At 28.7% G+C, this 17356-nt stretch overlaps 1 protein-coding gene and 1 pseudogene across 1 annotated transcript; both read left to right on the forward strand.

The window, feature by feature from the left end:
* Nucleotides 1–4717: 4717 nt before the first annotated feature.
* On the forward strand, nt 4718–7018 carry LOC11429026 (carbonic anhydrase 2). The gene is made up of 9 exons (XM_024779607.1): nt 4718–4761; nt 4891–4955; nt 5050–5193; nt 5458–5506; nt 5594–5710; nt 5801–5854; nt 6201–6286; nt 6373–6478; nt 6578–7018. The coding sequence occupies exons 2-9, from the start codon at nt 4903–4905 to the stop codon at nt 6767–6769; spliced, it is 801 nt and encodes a 266-aa protein (XP_024635375.1). The 5' UTR covers nt 4718–4761; nt 4891–4902; the 3' UTR covers nt 6770–7018.
* Nucleotides 7019–11407: 4389 nt separating this feature from the next.
* On the forward strand, nt 11408–12714 carry LOC11429027 (carbonic anhydrase, chloroplastic-like; annotated as a pseudogene).
* The last annotated feature ends 4642 nt before the right edge of the window (nt 12715–17356 follow it).

Raw genomic sequence — 17356 nt, forward strand, 5'->3', positions numbered from 1 at the left:
AAAAATGTAGAGAAGTTGGAAAAAAGCTGGGTCAAGCGATACCTTACCCACAATGGCAATTTAGAAGCAACTGAATTTGGATGAAAAAATTGAAAAATAGTTAAAAAAATAAAAATTATAAAAGTTATTAAAAATAAAAAAATTATAAAATAATTAAAAAAAGGTGAAGGGCAAAATGGGAAATGCACCATAAAAATGATGAGGTGGCACTAACCACACCCCATCAATAGGAAATTACTAAAATACCCCTCATAGGGGCAAAATGGTAAAATCCTAAAGACTTATCTTTATAATATAGTAAGTAGATTCTTAAAAGTTCATTAGAACTACCACTCCCTAAGATTCTCTTGCATTGTATAATTTCATTAAAACTTAATTTTCTCATACTAATCACAATACCCATTAATCTAACATAAAGTTTTTGAGCCTAATTGATCAAATTCACACATGTAAGAACACAACAACAAAAAGGAACAATCCAAACATGTAACAACACAATTGTAAAGAGGGAAAAATCAATTAGGGTTTCAGTTCTCATTCTATTGCATGTCAATTTCTAATTGCTAATTCCAGTTCCCTTTTATTATAATTAGAACCTAATTTGAGAAACTCACCTCAATTAGTAGAAATCCCTCAAGATTTTGATGAAGTGTGTGGGTTCACCAAGCTCCAAACCTTCATTATTCTTCAGTAATATAAGGCAGATTAAAATCCGTCAGTAATCCAATGTCATGTGCATCATCGTTATTGACGGAAGAAAAAAAATCTGCCACTAATATAAGGCAGATTGGTCGTTAACAACACCGACAGATTTATCGAGGGTTTTTTTTCGTCAGTAACGTGAGGGTTTTTTGGTGTTACTAAGGGGTTATTCCGCCAATGATCACTGAGGGTCTAAATCCCTCGGTAATGCAATTTTGAATTGGTTAGTAAATTGGGAAATTCTTGTAGTGATTTTTAATGACTTGAAAACCTTAAAATAATTAATTTTGTTTTAAATTTTATGTTTCGGTAGACGTCATCGACTTGTAAGCGTTTTGCATGCGTCAACATGCGCTTGACACACACCAACGCATGCTAAGGATACGTATGTGCGCATCCTCCCTAGTCAACTCTTCAACCACACACTCTTTAATGAAGTGAGATCAAACAATTTTTTTTTTTCAACAGTCATTGGATATGTACATGATCCTTGGCTTGTCAACTATATCCAGAGCTCTTCCCCTCCCTTCTACTCACACATCAAAACACAACAACTAGCGTGTTTTCTCTCTTCTTGTCAACTATATCACAACTTTTAACTAAAATATGTTTTTAAAACATAATGCAAATACAACATGAAGATCTCAACAAAAAATATCAATTTTTCCCTAAAAAAATTATTAATTTTAGCAGGGTTAATAATATTTAGGGCTAAAAAAGATTTTGAAATTTCTTCAATATTTAATCCTTTAAATATTTTCCTTTACCATTTTTAAGTCAACTTATGTGTTTTTGAAATTTATAACTTTTTTGACGTCATGTTTAATACATTATACGATTTTCTCGCAAAATTTTGGAAATTTTTAACAAGAGAAGAATGAAATATACATTTTTCTATTTTTTACACTTAAAAATTTATATTTAATTCATGATATTTTGTTAAAAAATTCTAAATTATATTTAGAGAAATTCTTATGCAACACCAACCAATTGAAAATCAATCTCCAAATTTCTGAAGACATTATGCAACCTGCAAACAATGCCTGATAGTTTCGACATTGTTAAAACACAAATCACAGCATTGTTGATGCACATCTCGAATAACTTCTCTATTCCCCAAGAGACACCAGCCCGTCCTTGTTCATTTCGTTCCACAAAAACCGGTCCCAATATAATTCTACATAAAATCGGTGCTGCTCTTCTCCATATAACTTCTCTATTCCCCAAGAGACACCAGTTTTGTGTTTCATATGATGCATATCAAACACATTCATAGAACATATGCGTAGGTACCATGCATGGTCCATGGTACTATTGCATAACGTGGCTTCCCTTAGCTAGACAAATGTCCCAAACGTAGACTGATGGAATGTTTTTGGCACAATATGCATATTAAATCTTTGTTGTACCTCTCATCATCCTATTGAACTTAGATAACATAGTGGACATGAAAAGGGACTGATTTTGATGTTCGTTTACCTCATAAGAGATCCATGAACAGAATTTTATTAAATAATATTCACTCCTCATATATTAACTGTCACTCTAGGTCCTTTCACATAAATAAAGAAGAGTTACGATACATAGACAACTTTAGGTGACAATACAACATTTGACATCCACGCAAAAATCTGACATGTGGTCATGTGAACTCCATACAAGCACACTTTCTCTTGCATCTTTTTTTCTCTCTTCCTAGTGCATGAGATGTACAAAGGTGTATGAGAATAAATGATGTCTAGGTAACATTTTCCAATAAACAAATAAGTGTAGCAAATTTATAAAATTATTTTTATTAACTATTGGATGTTTTTTGACAAACTATTAATATTGGGTGTTAAAAATTATCATGAATACATATTGGAGTATAGACCTGAAAATTAATAATGTATATACGTTCATTTGGGATAGAATTTTATAAAATATTTAATATGACATGAAAATTATAAAATAATACTTATTTTTAAGATATTTTTCTTTGGCTAATATTGGGGATAAAAATTAAACACCCAACCCTGCCCCCAATGGGAATGGGTCTTCCGACCCCGGCCCCGCCCCCACCCGTGAAAACTCTATTTAAATCATTTTGGATCTATTGAACTCACACAAATTAGTAGAACATATATTAATTTCATTCAATAAAAGAGCAAATGCTAGAGAGAGTGTTTGTTAACATTGCTCTCAATACGAAACTATGTCGTGTTAATTAGATGGAGGATGTTTCTTGTTCATCATATTAGGAGAGGGAACTGATAGATTATTTCTCTAAACAACATAGATATTCATTGGAATCTCCCACTTTTTTGTTTTTTTGACAAATTGGAATCTCCCACTTAGATGGTCCCCTTTCCCTCGTCATCATCTCTGCAAAATTCCAGAATAACCGTTCGTTCCTTTTGTTCAAAATAATTTTTAATAAGCATACGTTTTTTTAATTAATTATTAATCTGTTAGTGAAGGGAACTGTGAGTTTTGTTAATAATGGTTGAAACAGCCCCGATGTGCAAACTTGAGCCGTCACAATTTCGGATTCCACTTCAGTACCATTAAAGTACCAGTGGTATATACCATTGACTAATTATAGAGTATGCCACCTACCAATGTTACTTTATAAATATTTTATTTGATATATTTTTTTAAAGGATGTGTCACGTGACACATTCTAATTGGACAATGATACATACCATTATGGTACACAAATGCTTTACCATAATTTCAAAGTGTTGCACACACAACCAAATAGGACCGAACTTAGCAATTAGCATGAGTGCGGATCCTCTCCCTTTGTGGCGGGAACTGCATCCTAACTTTTTATCTCTCACATACAATCTAATCTCTCTCATCTTATCTTATCTTATTTCCCTAAAATTGTCTGAAGTTGGAGAAAGTTAGAGAGTTGAATGAATGTTAGGGATCTATTTTCACGAATACAAATTATGTCGACCAAGGCTTGATTCACAATATTGCACATGTTAAGGTAACTAAAAGCAGTAACTTTTCATTGAAAAACATCATTTATTAAAAAGTTGTATATTTAATATAAAATATATAAATTTCAAGATAAATTTACTATTTTAAATTTTTTAATATATGTATAAATTTGCACATGATAAAAAAAATCATTTTTTATATATATATTTCATTGGTTTTTTTATCGGTGCTTGCAATCTTATTTGAGTAATGTATGTTAGACACTAAATATTAATTATTTCTCTCATTTAATATTTAAATTGTAGTTGCCTCATTGTCAAAACAAAAAAATTGTAGTTGCCTCATTATGGGACTTTATTCCCTTTTGCTAGACCTTTATTTGAACCTTTATTAAATAATTTTGTATTTTTTTTTTAACTCATCCGGGTTTTCAGAGAAAAGAGACATAATAATTTGGAGCTCGATCAAGAGTAAGTAAAATTTGACAAAAAAAATTGTTTCATTCAAGAATCAAATTTAAATTTACATGAAAAATTTTACCTTTGGTGGAGGTCATAATCACTTGAGTTTTTTTTTTTAAGAATTCATAACCACTTGAGCTCAATTGTTTGGTTAATCATTTTGTGTTTTCATTCCTTACAAATTAAACTCATACATTAAATCAAGTATTTTCTTTTCATTCAAAAAAAGTCCAGTCATTTTTTATTTGTCAAATAGTAAAAAATAAAAAGGAGATAAATTCGCTACGTATTTTCAGCATATCAATTAAATGAACCTATAAAACCTGAGCTTTCTCATTCCTGTCACAGTTGCAATCACGTTTTACAAAAGAATTATTAAACATAAAAAAAATTCCATTCAAAACAAAAAAAAAAAAAAAATTGACATTTGATGTGTGTACGTAAATAAAGTCATGGAAAAAGTGTGTATGAAAATAAAGGTTGTTTTATAATCTACTACATATATACTCCGGTCATAACTCATAGAAATAATATAATATTAATCTACCATACTACAATAATATTCAGTTTTGGCTTATAAATAGGCCATAGCAAACACTGCAAAACATGCAAGAGAAGTTTGCTAGTATCGGCACCTATCATCTCTAAATATTTCTCACTGCATAGGGTATCTATCAATTCTTCAACATTATCCCTTCAATCCATAATCCTTGCTTCAACATCATGCATTTTACCATACTAAATTGTTATTTCTTTTAAGTAGTTTAAATTAATTACAATTTTTGACAACCTGCAGAAAGGGATAACTATGGCAAATCAATCATCTGAGCTAGCCATTGAACAACTGAAGAAGCTTCTCAGGTTAATTACTTTTCTAACAAGAAATAAAAATGCACACATAATTCAATTTAATGATACATAAATTATAACATATAGTATTACTTATTGGTTACAGAGAGAAGGAGGAACTTAATGGGGTGGCCACAGCAAAAATTGAGCAGCTTATAGTTGAATTACAGGGATGTCATCCAAATCCAATTGAACCTGCTGATCAGAGAATCATTGATGGTTTTACGTACTTCAAGCTCAACAATTTCAAGTAAACTTGCAAATTAAATAAAATTTTAATATGATGCCTATAGTTAGTTCATTTTCGAATATCAAGTCCTTTATAATCAGGATTCATGGTTTAATGAGTTCTCGTAAGAGTTTGAACTTATAATTTAAAGGGAAAGAGTTCAAATTCCATTTGCATCACCCTAAAATATTCATTAGTGTTAATTTATTTTATAATAAGTTCTCCTTTCATCAATTTTAAAATTGGAAAATTGAATTCATGCATGCTTCCTTTTATATATGGCAGCAAGAACCCGGAACTGTATGATCGACTTGCTAAAGGCCAGTCTCCCAAGGTGATTAATTATTAGATCTTTATTTATACAAAAATCTTTTTTGTTTCATTTAATATTAATCTATTTTTCATTTTATTTGTGTTGTAGTTTATGGTATTTGCTTGTTCCGACTCTCGAGTGAGTCCCTCTGTTATCCTGAACTTTCAACCTGGTGAAGCTTTCATGGTTCGAAACATTGCTAACATGGTCCCTCCATTTAATCAGGTCTACTTCACTATTTTTCTAAAGAAATGAATTTCTATATGATATACACATTATTGAAGAGTTTTTAATAATTAAATTTCTATTCCACAGTTAAGATACAGTGGAGTTGGTGCAACCCTTGAGTATGCTATTACAGCTCTAAAGGTAAGTGATCAGCTTCTATTCAAAAGTGTTTTAAAATTTGTTTGTGATTGTGACATGACATGTTAAGGTTTGTAACTCTAATGTGATTGCGATTGAGGCTGAATCAATAATCATCATTTTGGATAATGATTCTAACAAAAATCCATTTTGGGGCTATAATAATAATTTTTATTCTCAAATAATATCAGAGTATTTTGCCATCATCGTGGAAATTCCATTTTTTCTAGAATTAAGCTCTTCCTTAGAGGAGGTAGAAATCATAAAATCTTTTTGCCATAACTTTCTAAAAGAAAAACAAATCATTATACTTTTTTTTTTTTGGATAAAAATTAATTACTTTTTTCAGGTGGAGAACATCTTGGTTATTGGACATAGTCGCTGCGGCGGAATCTCAAGGCTTATGAATCATCCAGAGGATGGTTCTGCTCCATAGTAAGACATGAATTCTACATAACAATAACCTAAAATAAAATTGTTAATATTTGCAGTTTTTATGGTTTAATTGAATAATTGTGCAGTGACTTCATAGATGATTGGGTGAAAATTGGTTTATCTTCCAAAGTCAAGGTTTTGAAAGAACATGAACGCTGTGATTTCAAAGAACAATGCAAATTCTGTGAAATGGTTAGCTAATTATGTTGCAATTATATATACTTTAATTTTCATTCAACAACCATACTTCAAAAATTTAAACATTAATTAGTCACCACTTTGTATATACAGGAATCAGTGAATAACTCATTAGTGAACCTGAAGACATATCCATATGTTGATAGAGAAATAAGGAACAAGAACTTAGCTCTGTTGGGAGGTTACTATGATTTTGTGAGTGGAGAATTCAAGCTTTGGAAGTATAAGAATCATGTCACTGAACCTGTTACCATCCCTCTAAAAGGCCTTGACATGACCATCTAAATCCTCAAGGAATGAAGCTTTGAACCACTATCTCAACTCTCAAGTGACTAGTTATTTTATACTATGTACTTTTGTTTTCGGTTGTTCTTGTCTAATAGTTTGGTTGTAAGGATATTTTATGTGAAATTTGGAATCATTATAATGTCCTTTTTCCGTGTTTATTTGAGTATGTGTTGGTCTTTAGGCCAATAAAAAAAACTATGTACTTTTAAATTCTAATTAAATAAATAATTTGAGAGATTTCAAAAATAATGTATTTAAAATTATTATATTTCCATGGGTACTTTATTAGTATAACGTTTTTTTTATAAAAACCAACATTCATCATGTATGTTAGTAAATTTCCAGATATTAAGTTGGCAACGACCATTAGTGAACAAAATAAAGGGTATGTTAAATTTAAATTATTATTCTTTTGATAAATGGGCGAAGTTAAACTGATGTGAAGTATAATAAATAATTTGGGGGCGTTTGTTTATACTCAATTTATTTCTAGGAATAACAACATATCTGAAAATATAAAGTTATGAATTTGATTCCTAAATATTTCTAAAAAAATATGTTTGGAACACTCTTTTAACATTTCTTGGAAATTTAAAAGTTATATATTTTTATTTAAAAAAGGTATATAAAATTCTATAGGAATCTACTTTCTCACCCTTTAACATGGAAATAATTTCATGAGAATATTCAAAGTTATAAGAAGTTATTTCATTCTAAAAAATCGTTATAATCCGGATTAATTGTTTCTCAATCTTCTAAGAAACATATGTATACTCATTATCTACCTAAGTATTCCCAAAATGTAATTGATAACCTTCAAACAAACATTAATTCGCCTGATTAAGAGATTAATCCTTTATTGTCGCAATAAACTTCTAGCTCTAGCAGTGGATAAACATGCACTCTACTTTATTCACTAAGAAACTTATGATTAAGAAATTTCAGACATGCTTACATGCCATAACATATAATTTACTCCCATCTTATTTATAAGAAATATTTAACTTTTTTAATTTATTGTATAAATGATGTATTTGGTCTATATTCTAGACAAGATATATTAATTACACAATAAATTTAAAAGGTCAACTTTTTCTTATAAATAGGACCGGATAGAGTATCACCCTATTCTCTCTGATTCTTTGGCTTTGAAGGTATAAATGGATGTATCGGGGTACACAATATTTTATTTATTTATTTAATATTTCATCCGTTTTAAAATGGGTGTCGTTTTAGCAAATTGCACACAAATTAAGAAACGAAATGAAATAATCATTAGACATAACACTTTTACTATACTGCTCAAGAAAAAGACAAACTTAAAATTGCATTGAAAATTGTGCGAGAGAAAAGTTTGAGTATTTATTAAGGGTAAAGTTGGGAGAAAAAAATTAAAGTTGTATTGGAAATGTAAAATGACATTTATTATGAAACGGATGAAGTATTTTTTTAGATATTTAACAGTATTCCCACCTAGATGGTCCCCATTTCCCTCGTTCTCATCTCTGCAAAATTTAAGATTAACCGACTAACAACCGTTATTTTAATTCAAGCTAGCAAACACAAAAATTCATTGCATACATTCTTAACTAAGTCATAGTCTCTAAGCACATGCATGATGGTTTCCGGTGCTTGAGAGCATCTTGGACAAACATAAGTATCTAACATACGTACAGCGATGCTTTCTTTCAGCATTAGTTAAGAACTTCTCATGAGAGAGCTTCCAAAGGAAGGTATATATTCTGGAAGGACCTATCCATTTCCGCACTAAGTTGAAATTAGGACCCTCTATAAGGTTGGGTTCCTCAGGAATCATAGCATGGTAGGCAATTGATAGTAAAGAAACCATTATTAGAAAATTTCCATATTGAAAAATCATCATGCCTCTCGTGGAAAGAGGTTTATGAGACTTGCTATTTTGGTGCAAATGTGAATAGGAAGAATTTGTTTTAATTATAGACCAGTTCTGATCATCAATGACATAGGCACTAACATTAAAATTAATAGCTTATTAGGAAATGGATAAAGTACATAGATATCAAATAATATCTCAATATTTAAATGTATCATAATATTGTTTGGTAACACCCAAAAAAAGCTTTTAGTTCTTAGCTTATAGCTTATAAGCTCGTTTGATAAAAAAAAAGTTTTGTTTGGTAACACTTTTTCACCATGAGCTTATAGCTTATTTCACGAGCCATTTTTCAGAAGCTATTCCAAGTAGCGTTTGAGCTTATAGCTTATCATTTTTAATTCCAATTTTACCCTTATTATTCTAACTAAATTCCATTTTTTACCCTTAATCATTTATTATATTATAAATAAAATACATATGTTTTAAATATGAATGCTATTTTATTTTTTTTTATGAATGAAAGATCCTTTTTTTTCAATAGAAAAAGATATTCTTTTACCGTTACGTTTAAGTTTTTTTTGTGGGACTATTTCAATATTTAATGTCACCTTTTTTTTTTTTTTGCGAAATGACACGTTATTTTTGTGTGATATACCAGAATTGTAGAGAATAAGAACAAAGACAATAATTTTCTCCAACAAAAAAAAAATGAGAACGTTACGTTTACCTTCACTATATATATATATTTTGTACAAACTATATTTTATTTATTGTTACGTTTAAAAATTTTTACACTTTATATCTAATTTTTTTAGGCAAATGAAAATAAATATAAATTAACATTTAGGAATTAAAAATTAATTTAATTATAATATTAAATTAAAAAAATTTAATTTTTAAATACTTTAAACATTAATTGATATTAACTTTATTATGAATTAAAAATATCCTTTTATGTAATTTTACATCTATCAGCTAATTGAACTGCTAATTTTACCAAACACTTCAAATAGCTTATCAGCTACTAGTCATCAGCTATAAGCCATCAGCTATAAGTTATCAGCTATCAGCCATAAGTTATAGTTATAAGCTATAAGCTATCAGCTACCTTATCAGTCATCCACTATTTTTACCAAACAGAGCCATAGCTGATTTATTTAACCAGATTTCATTATTTTGATATTTGGGAAGTTATTTAAAGAATAAATACTATGGTTAAATATTCTTTTGGTCAATATAAATATCCCAATTTTTCCTTTTAATTCTTCTAAAAAAATTCTTCGACTTTTAGTCCCTCAAAAATCTTTCATCACCATTTTTGTTCTCTACTTTTAAGCCAACTCGTGTGTATCATTCGAAATTTTAAATTTTTTCACAGTCATGTTTAGAATAATATTAGAATCTCTTAAAAAAATCGAATTTTTTCACAAAACATTAATTAAATATGAATTTTTGTGTTTTTGGCGCATCAAAATTCATATTTAATTAATGTTATGTTAAAATAAAAAAAAAAACAAGTTTTGTAGAGAGGAAATTTGAAGGGTACACATAACATGACTTAAAAGAAAGGATCAAAATTGTGAACTGGAAACTTTTGGGGGATTAAAAATCGAAGTTTTTAGAGGGACTAAAATGAAACTTTGAGATATTTAAAAGACCAAAAACATATTTAATCCTTAATATTATTATATATCTAAGTATAGAGATATATTATTTGATGTCTTTGTAAAATTATTTCATATTGCTAATGCATACAAAATAAACTTATATAGTACACACATTCTAGCTCACCTGGTAAAAATATTAAAATTGTTAGATCAGACGTCGGAATCAAGACTCAAACCTCGGATTCTATCTACCCAAAAAAAAATCTCATAAATATATTATTATTTTTCATTAAAAAAATCAAGTCCTTTTTTATCTTTATTTTTAGAAGAAGTCCTTTTTTTTTATCAATTTGTAAAAGAAGAGGTCAATTTTTTTTTGGTACAAACAATGAACGTGATTTTTTGAATGAAAAAAACGACTAGACTTTTCTTATTGAAAAAAATAAGAGTCTACGTGTATGAGCTTTTTTATTTACAAATTGACAAATATAAAAAGACTTGATTTAATGTATGAGTTTGTTTGACAAATGAAAAAAAAAAAACGAGGTCTTTTTAAAAAAAATTGACAAATAAAAAAAGACTGTATTTGATGTATGAGTTAAAAAAAAAAAAAAAAACTAATACATTAAATCAAGTCTTTTTCTCTTCCATTAATTAAAAATAGTGTACATGAACCGATATTGAACCTCAGCTTTCGTTCCTGTGACAGTGTAATCACATTTTTTTTTTTTTTTTATCAAGACAGTGTAATCACATTTTACAAAAGAAATATTATTTCTTGAATGGTCATTTAACAAAAGAATTATTAAATGGTATAAACATAAAAATTTGACTTTTGATGTATTTATAATAATCTACTACATTTCTGCAGTAAATCAAATAATGATATAGCAAACACTGCAAATTCTTTCTTTTGGTAACAGAGAGAAGGAGGAACTTAATGGGGTGGCCACAGCAAAAATTGAGCAGCTTATAGTTGATCCTGCTGAGCAGAGAATAATAGTTACCTACTTCAAGCTCAACAATTTCGAGTAAACTTGAAAATTAAATAAAATTTTAATATGATGCCTATAGTTAGTTCATATTCAATATCAAGTCTTTTATATCCCGGATTCATGGTTTATGAGTTCCGGTAATCTCCAAAGGTGATCAATTATTAGAGTTTGATTTATACAAAAATGTATGTATCTCTTTTTGTTTCATTTAATTTATTAGAAATTTAATTTTCAATTTCACTTATGTGTTTTAGTTTATGGTATTTGCTTGCTCTGACTCTAGAGTGAGTCCCTCTATTATCCTGAACTTTCAACATGGAGAAGCTTTCATGGTCCGAAACATTGCTAACATGGTCCCTACATTTAATCAGGTCTACTTCACTGTTTTTCTAAACAAATGAATTGATATATGATATATAAATTATTATTGAAGAGTTTTTAATAATTAAATTTCTATTCCACAGTTAAGATATAGTGGGAGTTGGTGCAACCCTTGAGTATGCAATTACAGCTCTAAAGGTAATGTTTCGCTTCTATTCATAAGTGTTTTAAAATTTGTTCGTGAATGTGACATATTAAGGTATCTAAATTCAATGTGACTGTGATTGAGGCTGCATCAATATCCATAATTTTGCCATAACTTTCTAAAAGAAAAGAAAAAATCATTACTTTGTTTTTTGGATAAAAATTAATTAATATTTTTAGGTGGAGAACATCTTGGTTATTGGACATAGTCGCTGCGGTGGAATCTCAAGGCTTATGCCTTCCAGAGGATGGCTGCTCCATAGTAAGACATGAATTCTACATAACAATAATCTAAAATAAAATTGTTAATATTTGCACTTAATTTTTATGGTTGAATTGAATAAATGTGCAGTGACTTCATAGATGATTGGGTGAAAATTGGTTTATCTTTCAAAGTCAAGGTTCTGAAAGAACATGAATGCTGTGATTTCAAAGAACAATGCAAATTTTGTGAAATGGTTAGCTAATAAAGTTTCAATTATATATACTTTTATTTTTCATTCAGCAACCATACTTCAAATATTTAAATATTAACTAGTCACCACTTTATATTTTTTTTTACAAAAGTCACCACTTTATATATAAAGGAATCAGTGAATAATTCATTAGTGAACCTGAAGACATATCTATATGTTGATAGAGAAGTAAGGAACAAGAACTTAGCACTATTGGGAGGTTACTATGATTTTGTGAATGGAGAATTCAAGCTCTGGAAGTATAAGACCCATGTCACTAAACCCATTACAATCCCCTCTAAAAGACCTTGACATGACTGTCAAAATCCTCAAGGAATCAAGCTTTGAGCCACTATCTCAACTCTCAAGTGACTAGTTCTTTTTATTATGTACTTTTTTGTTCCCGGTTGTTCTTGTCTAATAGTTTGGTTGTGAGGATATTTTATGTAGAATTTGAAATAACTATAGTTTCCTCTTTCCGTGTTTATTTGAGTATGTGTTGGTCTCTAGGCTAATAAAAAAATTATGTACTTTTAAGTTCTAATTAAATAAATAATATCAGTCTTTGAGAGATTTTGAAAATAATGTATTTAAGAATACTATATTTGAGAGGGAAAAATTAAAAGATCATCATACATGTTACTAAATTTACAGATATTAAGTTGGCAATGACCATTAGTGAAGAAAATAGAGGGTATGTTAAAGTTATATTATTATAATTTTTTAGGGGCGTTTGCTTCATGGACTCAAAATTTATTTTTAAAAATAACATATATCGGAAGGATGCCGAAGATATTAATGATGATGGATGGAAGGAAATCGACTATCAAAAGAATGCATGAATTGCTCGAAGATTAAGGGATGTTCCTGATAAAACTATTTGGTTCCTGTCAAGCCATAACATATTAACCATGACACCAAAAACCAGTGATCATTGCCCTCGAGTCGAGCCAATATATACTAAGGTAAAAACTGATCCATTCAGGATGAGCTCCACTTCTCATCATCCATTGATAAAAAAATCATCCCACACATTCTTAACCAAATCACAGACTCTAAGTGCATGCATGATGGTTTCCGGTGCTTGAGAGCATCTTGGACAAACATAAGTATCTAACATAGGAGAACCTACCCATTTCCACACTATTGTTGAAATTAGGAGACACTATAACGTTGGGTTCCTCAATAATAAAAAAGATTTTTCTAACCTTCATTTAATGTTGGTCTTTTCAATATTAGTGTGTATATTTAATACCTCAAAAAATTTTAAGAGGGTATATTTGTACAAACATTCAAAAAATTGCAACAACTAATAATTGTCTTGGTTTGATGATTTTTTGTTTCTTTTCTTATATAAAGGATGGGAGGAAGTAGTAAAGAACCATTATTAGAAAATGGAAAATGTTAAATTTCCCGAAAAAAATTATCCCGAGATTGATATGATTGTTAATTAGCAGTGGATAACTGATTTCTCACTCTTTTTTTCGGTGCATCAACAAAGTTATAATTGACACATGAATAAAACATACAATAATTGTTAATAAATAAAAAATAGGGTTAAATATGTTTTTGGTCTCTATAAATATATCAAATTTTCGTTTTAGTCCCTCTAAAATTTTCCTTCAACTTTTAGTCCCTAAAAAATTTTCCATCTTCACTTTTGGTCACTCTTTTAAAGTAAACTCATATGTAGAATTCATATTTTTGAATCAAATTTTTCATAAAAATTCATAATATTATAATAATCTCTGCCAAAAAAATTAGAATTTTTTAACAAAACATGAATTTAATATGAAATTTTATATTATTTATGGTTAAAATTCATATATAATTTATGTTTACTTAAAAAATTCTAATTTTTTTTTTGGAAATGTTTTTACAATATTCTACACATTTATGTACAATTTCATTAATAAATACTAAAATTTACTTTAAAATAGGGACCAAAAGTAGTGATTCAAAATTTTATAGGGACTAAAAATTGAAGGAAAATTTTAGAAGGATTAAAACGAAAAATTGGTATATTTATAAGAACCAAAAATATATTTAACCCTAAAAAAATATATACTCCAAATTGTGGAAGGATTTTCTCTCTATAATTGAGCCACATGTAGAAATTTAAGGTGGTTCTAAAAGGTGCAATGGTCATATATAGTTGTAGAAACATTACGTGTATGTAAATGTGGCTAATGATATATATATATATATATATATATATATATATATATATATATATATATATATATATATATATATATATATATATATATATAGCTGGTAGGTGTGATAAAGCTTTAGCATGAATTGAAGGTTGAATTATGCTCATTATTTAAACACGCAGCGTGAGTTAACTCATGCTAGTGTAAACTTAAAAAAATTGAACATAAATTAATAACTCACGTTTATTAATTTAACTCATATTTTTAATTTACACTAGCGTGAGTTAACTCACGCAAGTTAACTCATGTAGTGACATTTTGGTCATTTACTTTGGGAATGAGCGGAACCATCAGCGGCGAAGCTAGCGAAAATTCTACGCGGGGGCCAAAAATAAAGAAAATAAAAAAATTTAAAATCAACATATGAAACTTAAGGATAAAATATATTTCTAATCCCATAGCTTATAATTTTTTAAGTTTAATCCTGACAAAAAATTTATTCAATTTTTGTCTCAGCTTTTTAAAATTTTACAAAAAAAAAAAGTGTTTTTTAGTCTTGCATTTAATATCTATAACAATAAATTAAGGAATAAAATAAATAAAATCTTGGACATTTAACTTAAAAATTGCGAGTCATAGATAACAAAAACAAATTTAATTCGAAACTTAACAATTATGTAAAACAATTCGCAACAATTTTTACTTATATGAAGTGTAAATTATAGCAACAACAAATGAAATAAAATTGACAAAAGTATTTAAAAAATTTGGGCAAAACATATTTTAAGAAGTCAATTTTATCCATAATTGACTGTTTAATAAATAGATTATTAATGTTTTTCAATGTAAAGAAACAGGTAATTTTCAAAAACTTATTGTCCTTTTAATTTGTTTATAACTATTGTTGTTGAAATATTGTCTACCTATAGTTGTTATTGAGACAGAAAGTATCAATCAAACCCGTATAAATATATCTGTCAATCATGTAGCAATTTTTTTTCTTATTTATGCTAATTTTTGGCAAACCGAATTTATTTGGGATAGCTAAATGTAATTTTATACAAATTAATTCAAGAATAATTTATTTTTGGGTAGCAAAGGCTATCCCATCCTCTTGAGAGGAACCGCCCCTGAGAACCATTTGAATAATGAGCAGAATTCTTGAAGGTTTGTTAGCGGTGGAAAAATCTAGCCTTAAAATGCAAGCGGTGTGTGAGAGATCCATGCAATCATGATGTTGTCGTGAATTATCTCTCGCGAGATATAGCATTTCTCTTAGAAAATTTCCATATTGAAAATTCATCATGCCTCGTGGAAAGAGGTTTATGAGACTTCCAATGTTGGTGCAAATGTGAGTAGGAAGAAGTTGTTTAATTATAGACCAGTTCTGACCATCATCAATGACATGGGCACTGACATTAAAACTAATAGCTTACGAAGAAATGGATAAAGTACATAGACATCAAATAATATCTCAATATTTAGATATATCATACATAATATTGTTTCTTCAGTCCACATGTCCTAGCTCAACTGGTAAAAAAATATTGAATTTGTTAGGTTAGACGTCATGATTTGGGTTCGAACCTCACTCTCTCACTTATGTGTGAGTTTATAATGATTTTGTCATTTCGTTTATCTAAAAAAAAATTGTTTCTTCTAATAGCTACATATTGATACTTTCAACATGACGAAAATCCTTTAAAAAAACATGACGAGTACAAAGTTGACTGATTTATTTAATCAGATTTTACTATTTTATTTTGGGAAGCTATTTAAAGAATAATATTATGATTAAATATGTTTTTGATCTATATAAATATCTCAACTTTCGTTTTAGTTCCTCAAAAAAAATTCTTCGACTTTTAGTCTTCCAAAAGTCTTTCATCATCATTTTTGTTCTCTGCTTTTAAGCCAACTCGTGCGTATCATTCAAAGTTTTGAATTTTTTCGAAATCGTGCTTAGAATATTATAAGAATCTAACCCAAAAAAATCAAATTTCTAACAAAACATGAATTAAATATGAATTTTTATGTTTTTTTTGCGCATCAAAATTCATATTTAATTCATGTTTTGTTAAAAAAAAAAATCAATTTTTAGAGAGATTCTTATAATATTTTAATCATTCCTACAAAAACTCATTAAAAAATTGAAGGGTACACATGACATGACTTAAAAGCAGAGACCAAAATTGTGAACCGGAAACTTTTGGGGCTAAAAATCTAAGAAAAATTTTAGAGGAACTAAAATGAAATATTGAGATATTTAATCATTAATATTATAATATATCTAAATATAGAGATATTATTTGATGTCTTTGTAAAATTATTTCATATTGCTAATGTATACAAAAGAAGCATACAATATACAAATTCTTGCTCAGCTGGTAAAAATATTTTGTTAGATCGGATGTTGATCAAGACTGAGAGTCCAGGTATGCACAATGATCCATTTACTTCATTTAAGTCATAGATGTGAGACATGTGACAAAACATTAATCCAGGACTCAGATATAAATTTTAAAAACAAGTAATTTTTAATTAAATTAAAAACATTTCCCCTTTCTCCCATAGCTACCCTTTTTCTCTCTCGTTGTGGTCGTCGCCGTCATCACCCAATCTATCACAGCGCAAACCCGCTTTCATTGAATTTTAATTTTTGATGCAGCAACTTGAAGAACGCAAAGAAATATTAGTATATTGTATAATGCTGGGGATCAATCTCATGTTCAGTTTTTACTGCAAATCTGAAACGCAAATTTCTCAATTCATGGGATGTAGTTTTACTTAATAATTGACCTTTTATTTTTAAATCTCAACCCTTAAATATGTTTTTGCCACATGTCTTACATCTATGACTTAAATGAAGTAAATAGAGAGCATTTTTTAAATGGAGGATACGTGAATTCAAGACTCGAACTTCGGATTCTTCACTTGTAATTGTATGTTTGCAATGACTATTATCATTTTGTCTATCTATTAAAAAAA

Source organism: Medicago truncatula, chromosome 3, assembly GCF_003473485.1.
Source record: "Medicago truncatula cultivar Jemalong A17 chromosome 3, MtrunA17r5.0-ANR, whole genome shotgun sequence".
Lineage (NCBI taxonomy): Eukaryota > Viridiplantae > Streptophyta > Magnoliopsida > Fabales > Fabaceae > Medicago > Medicago truncatula.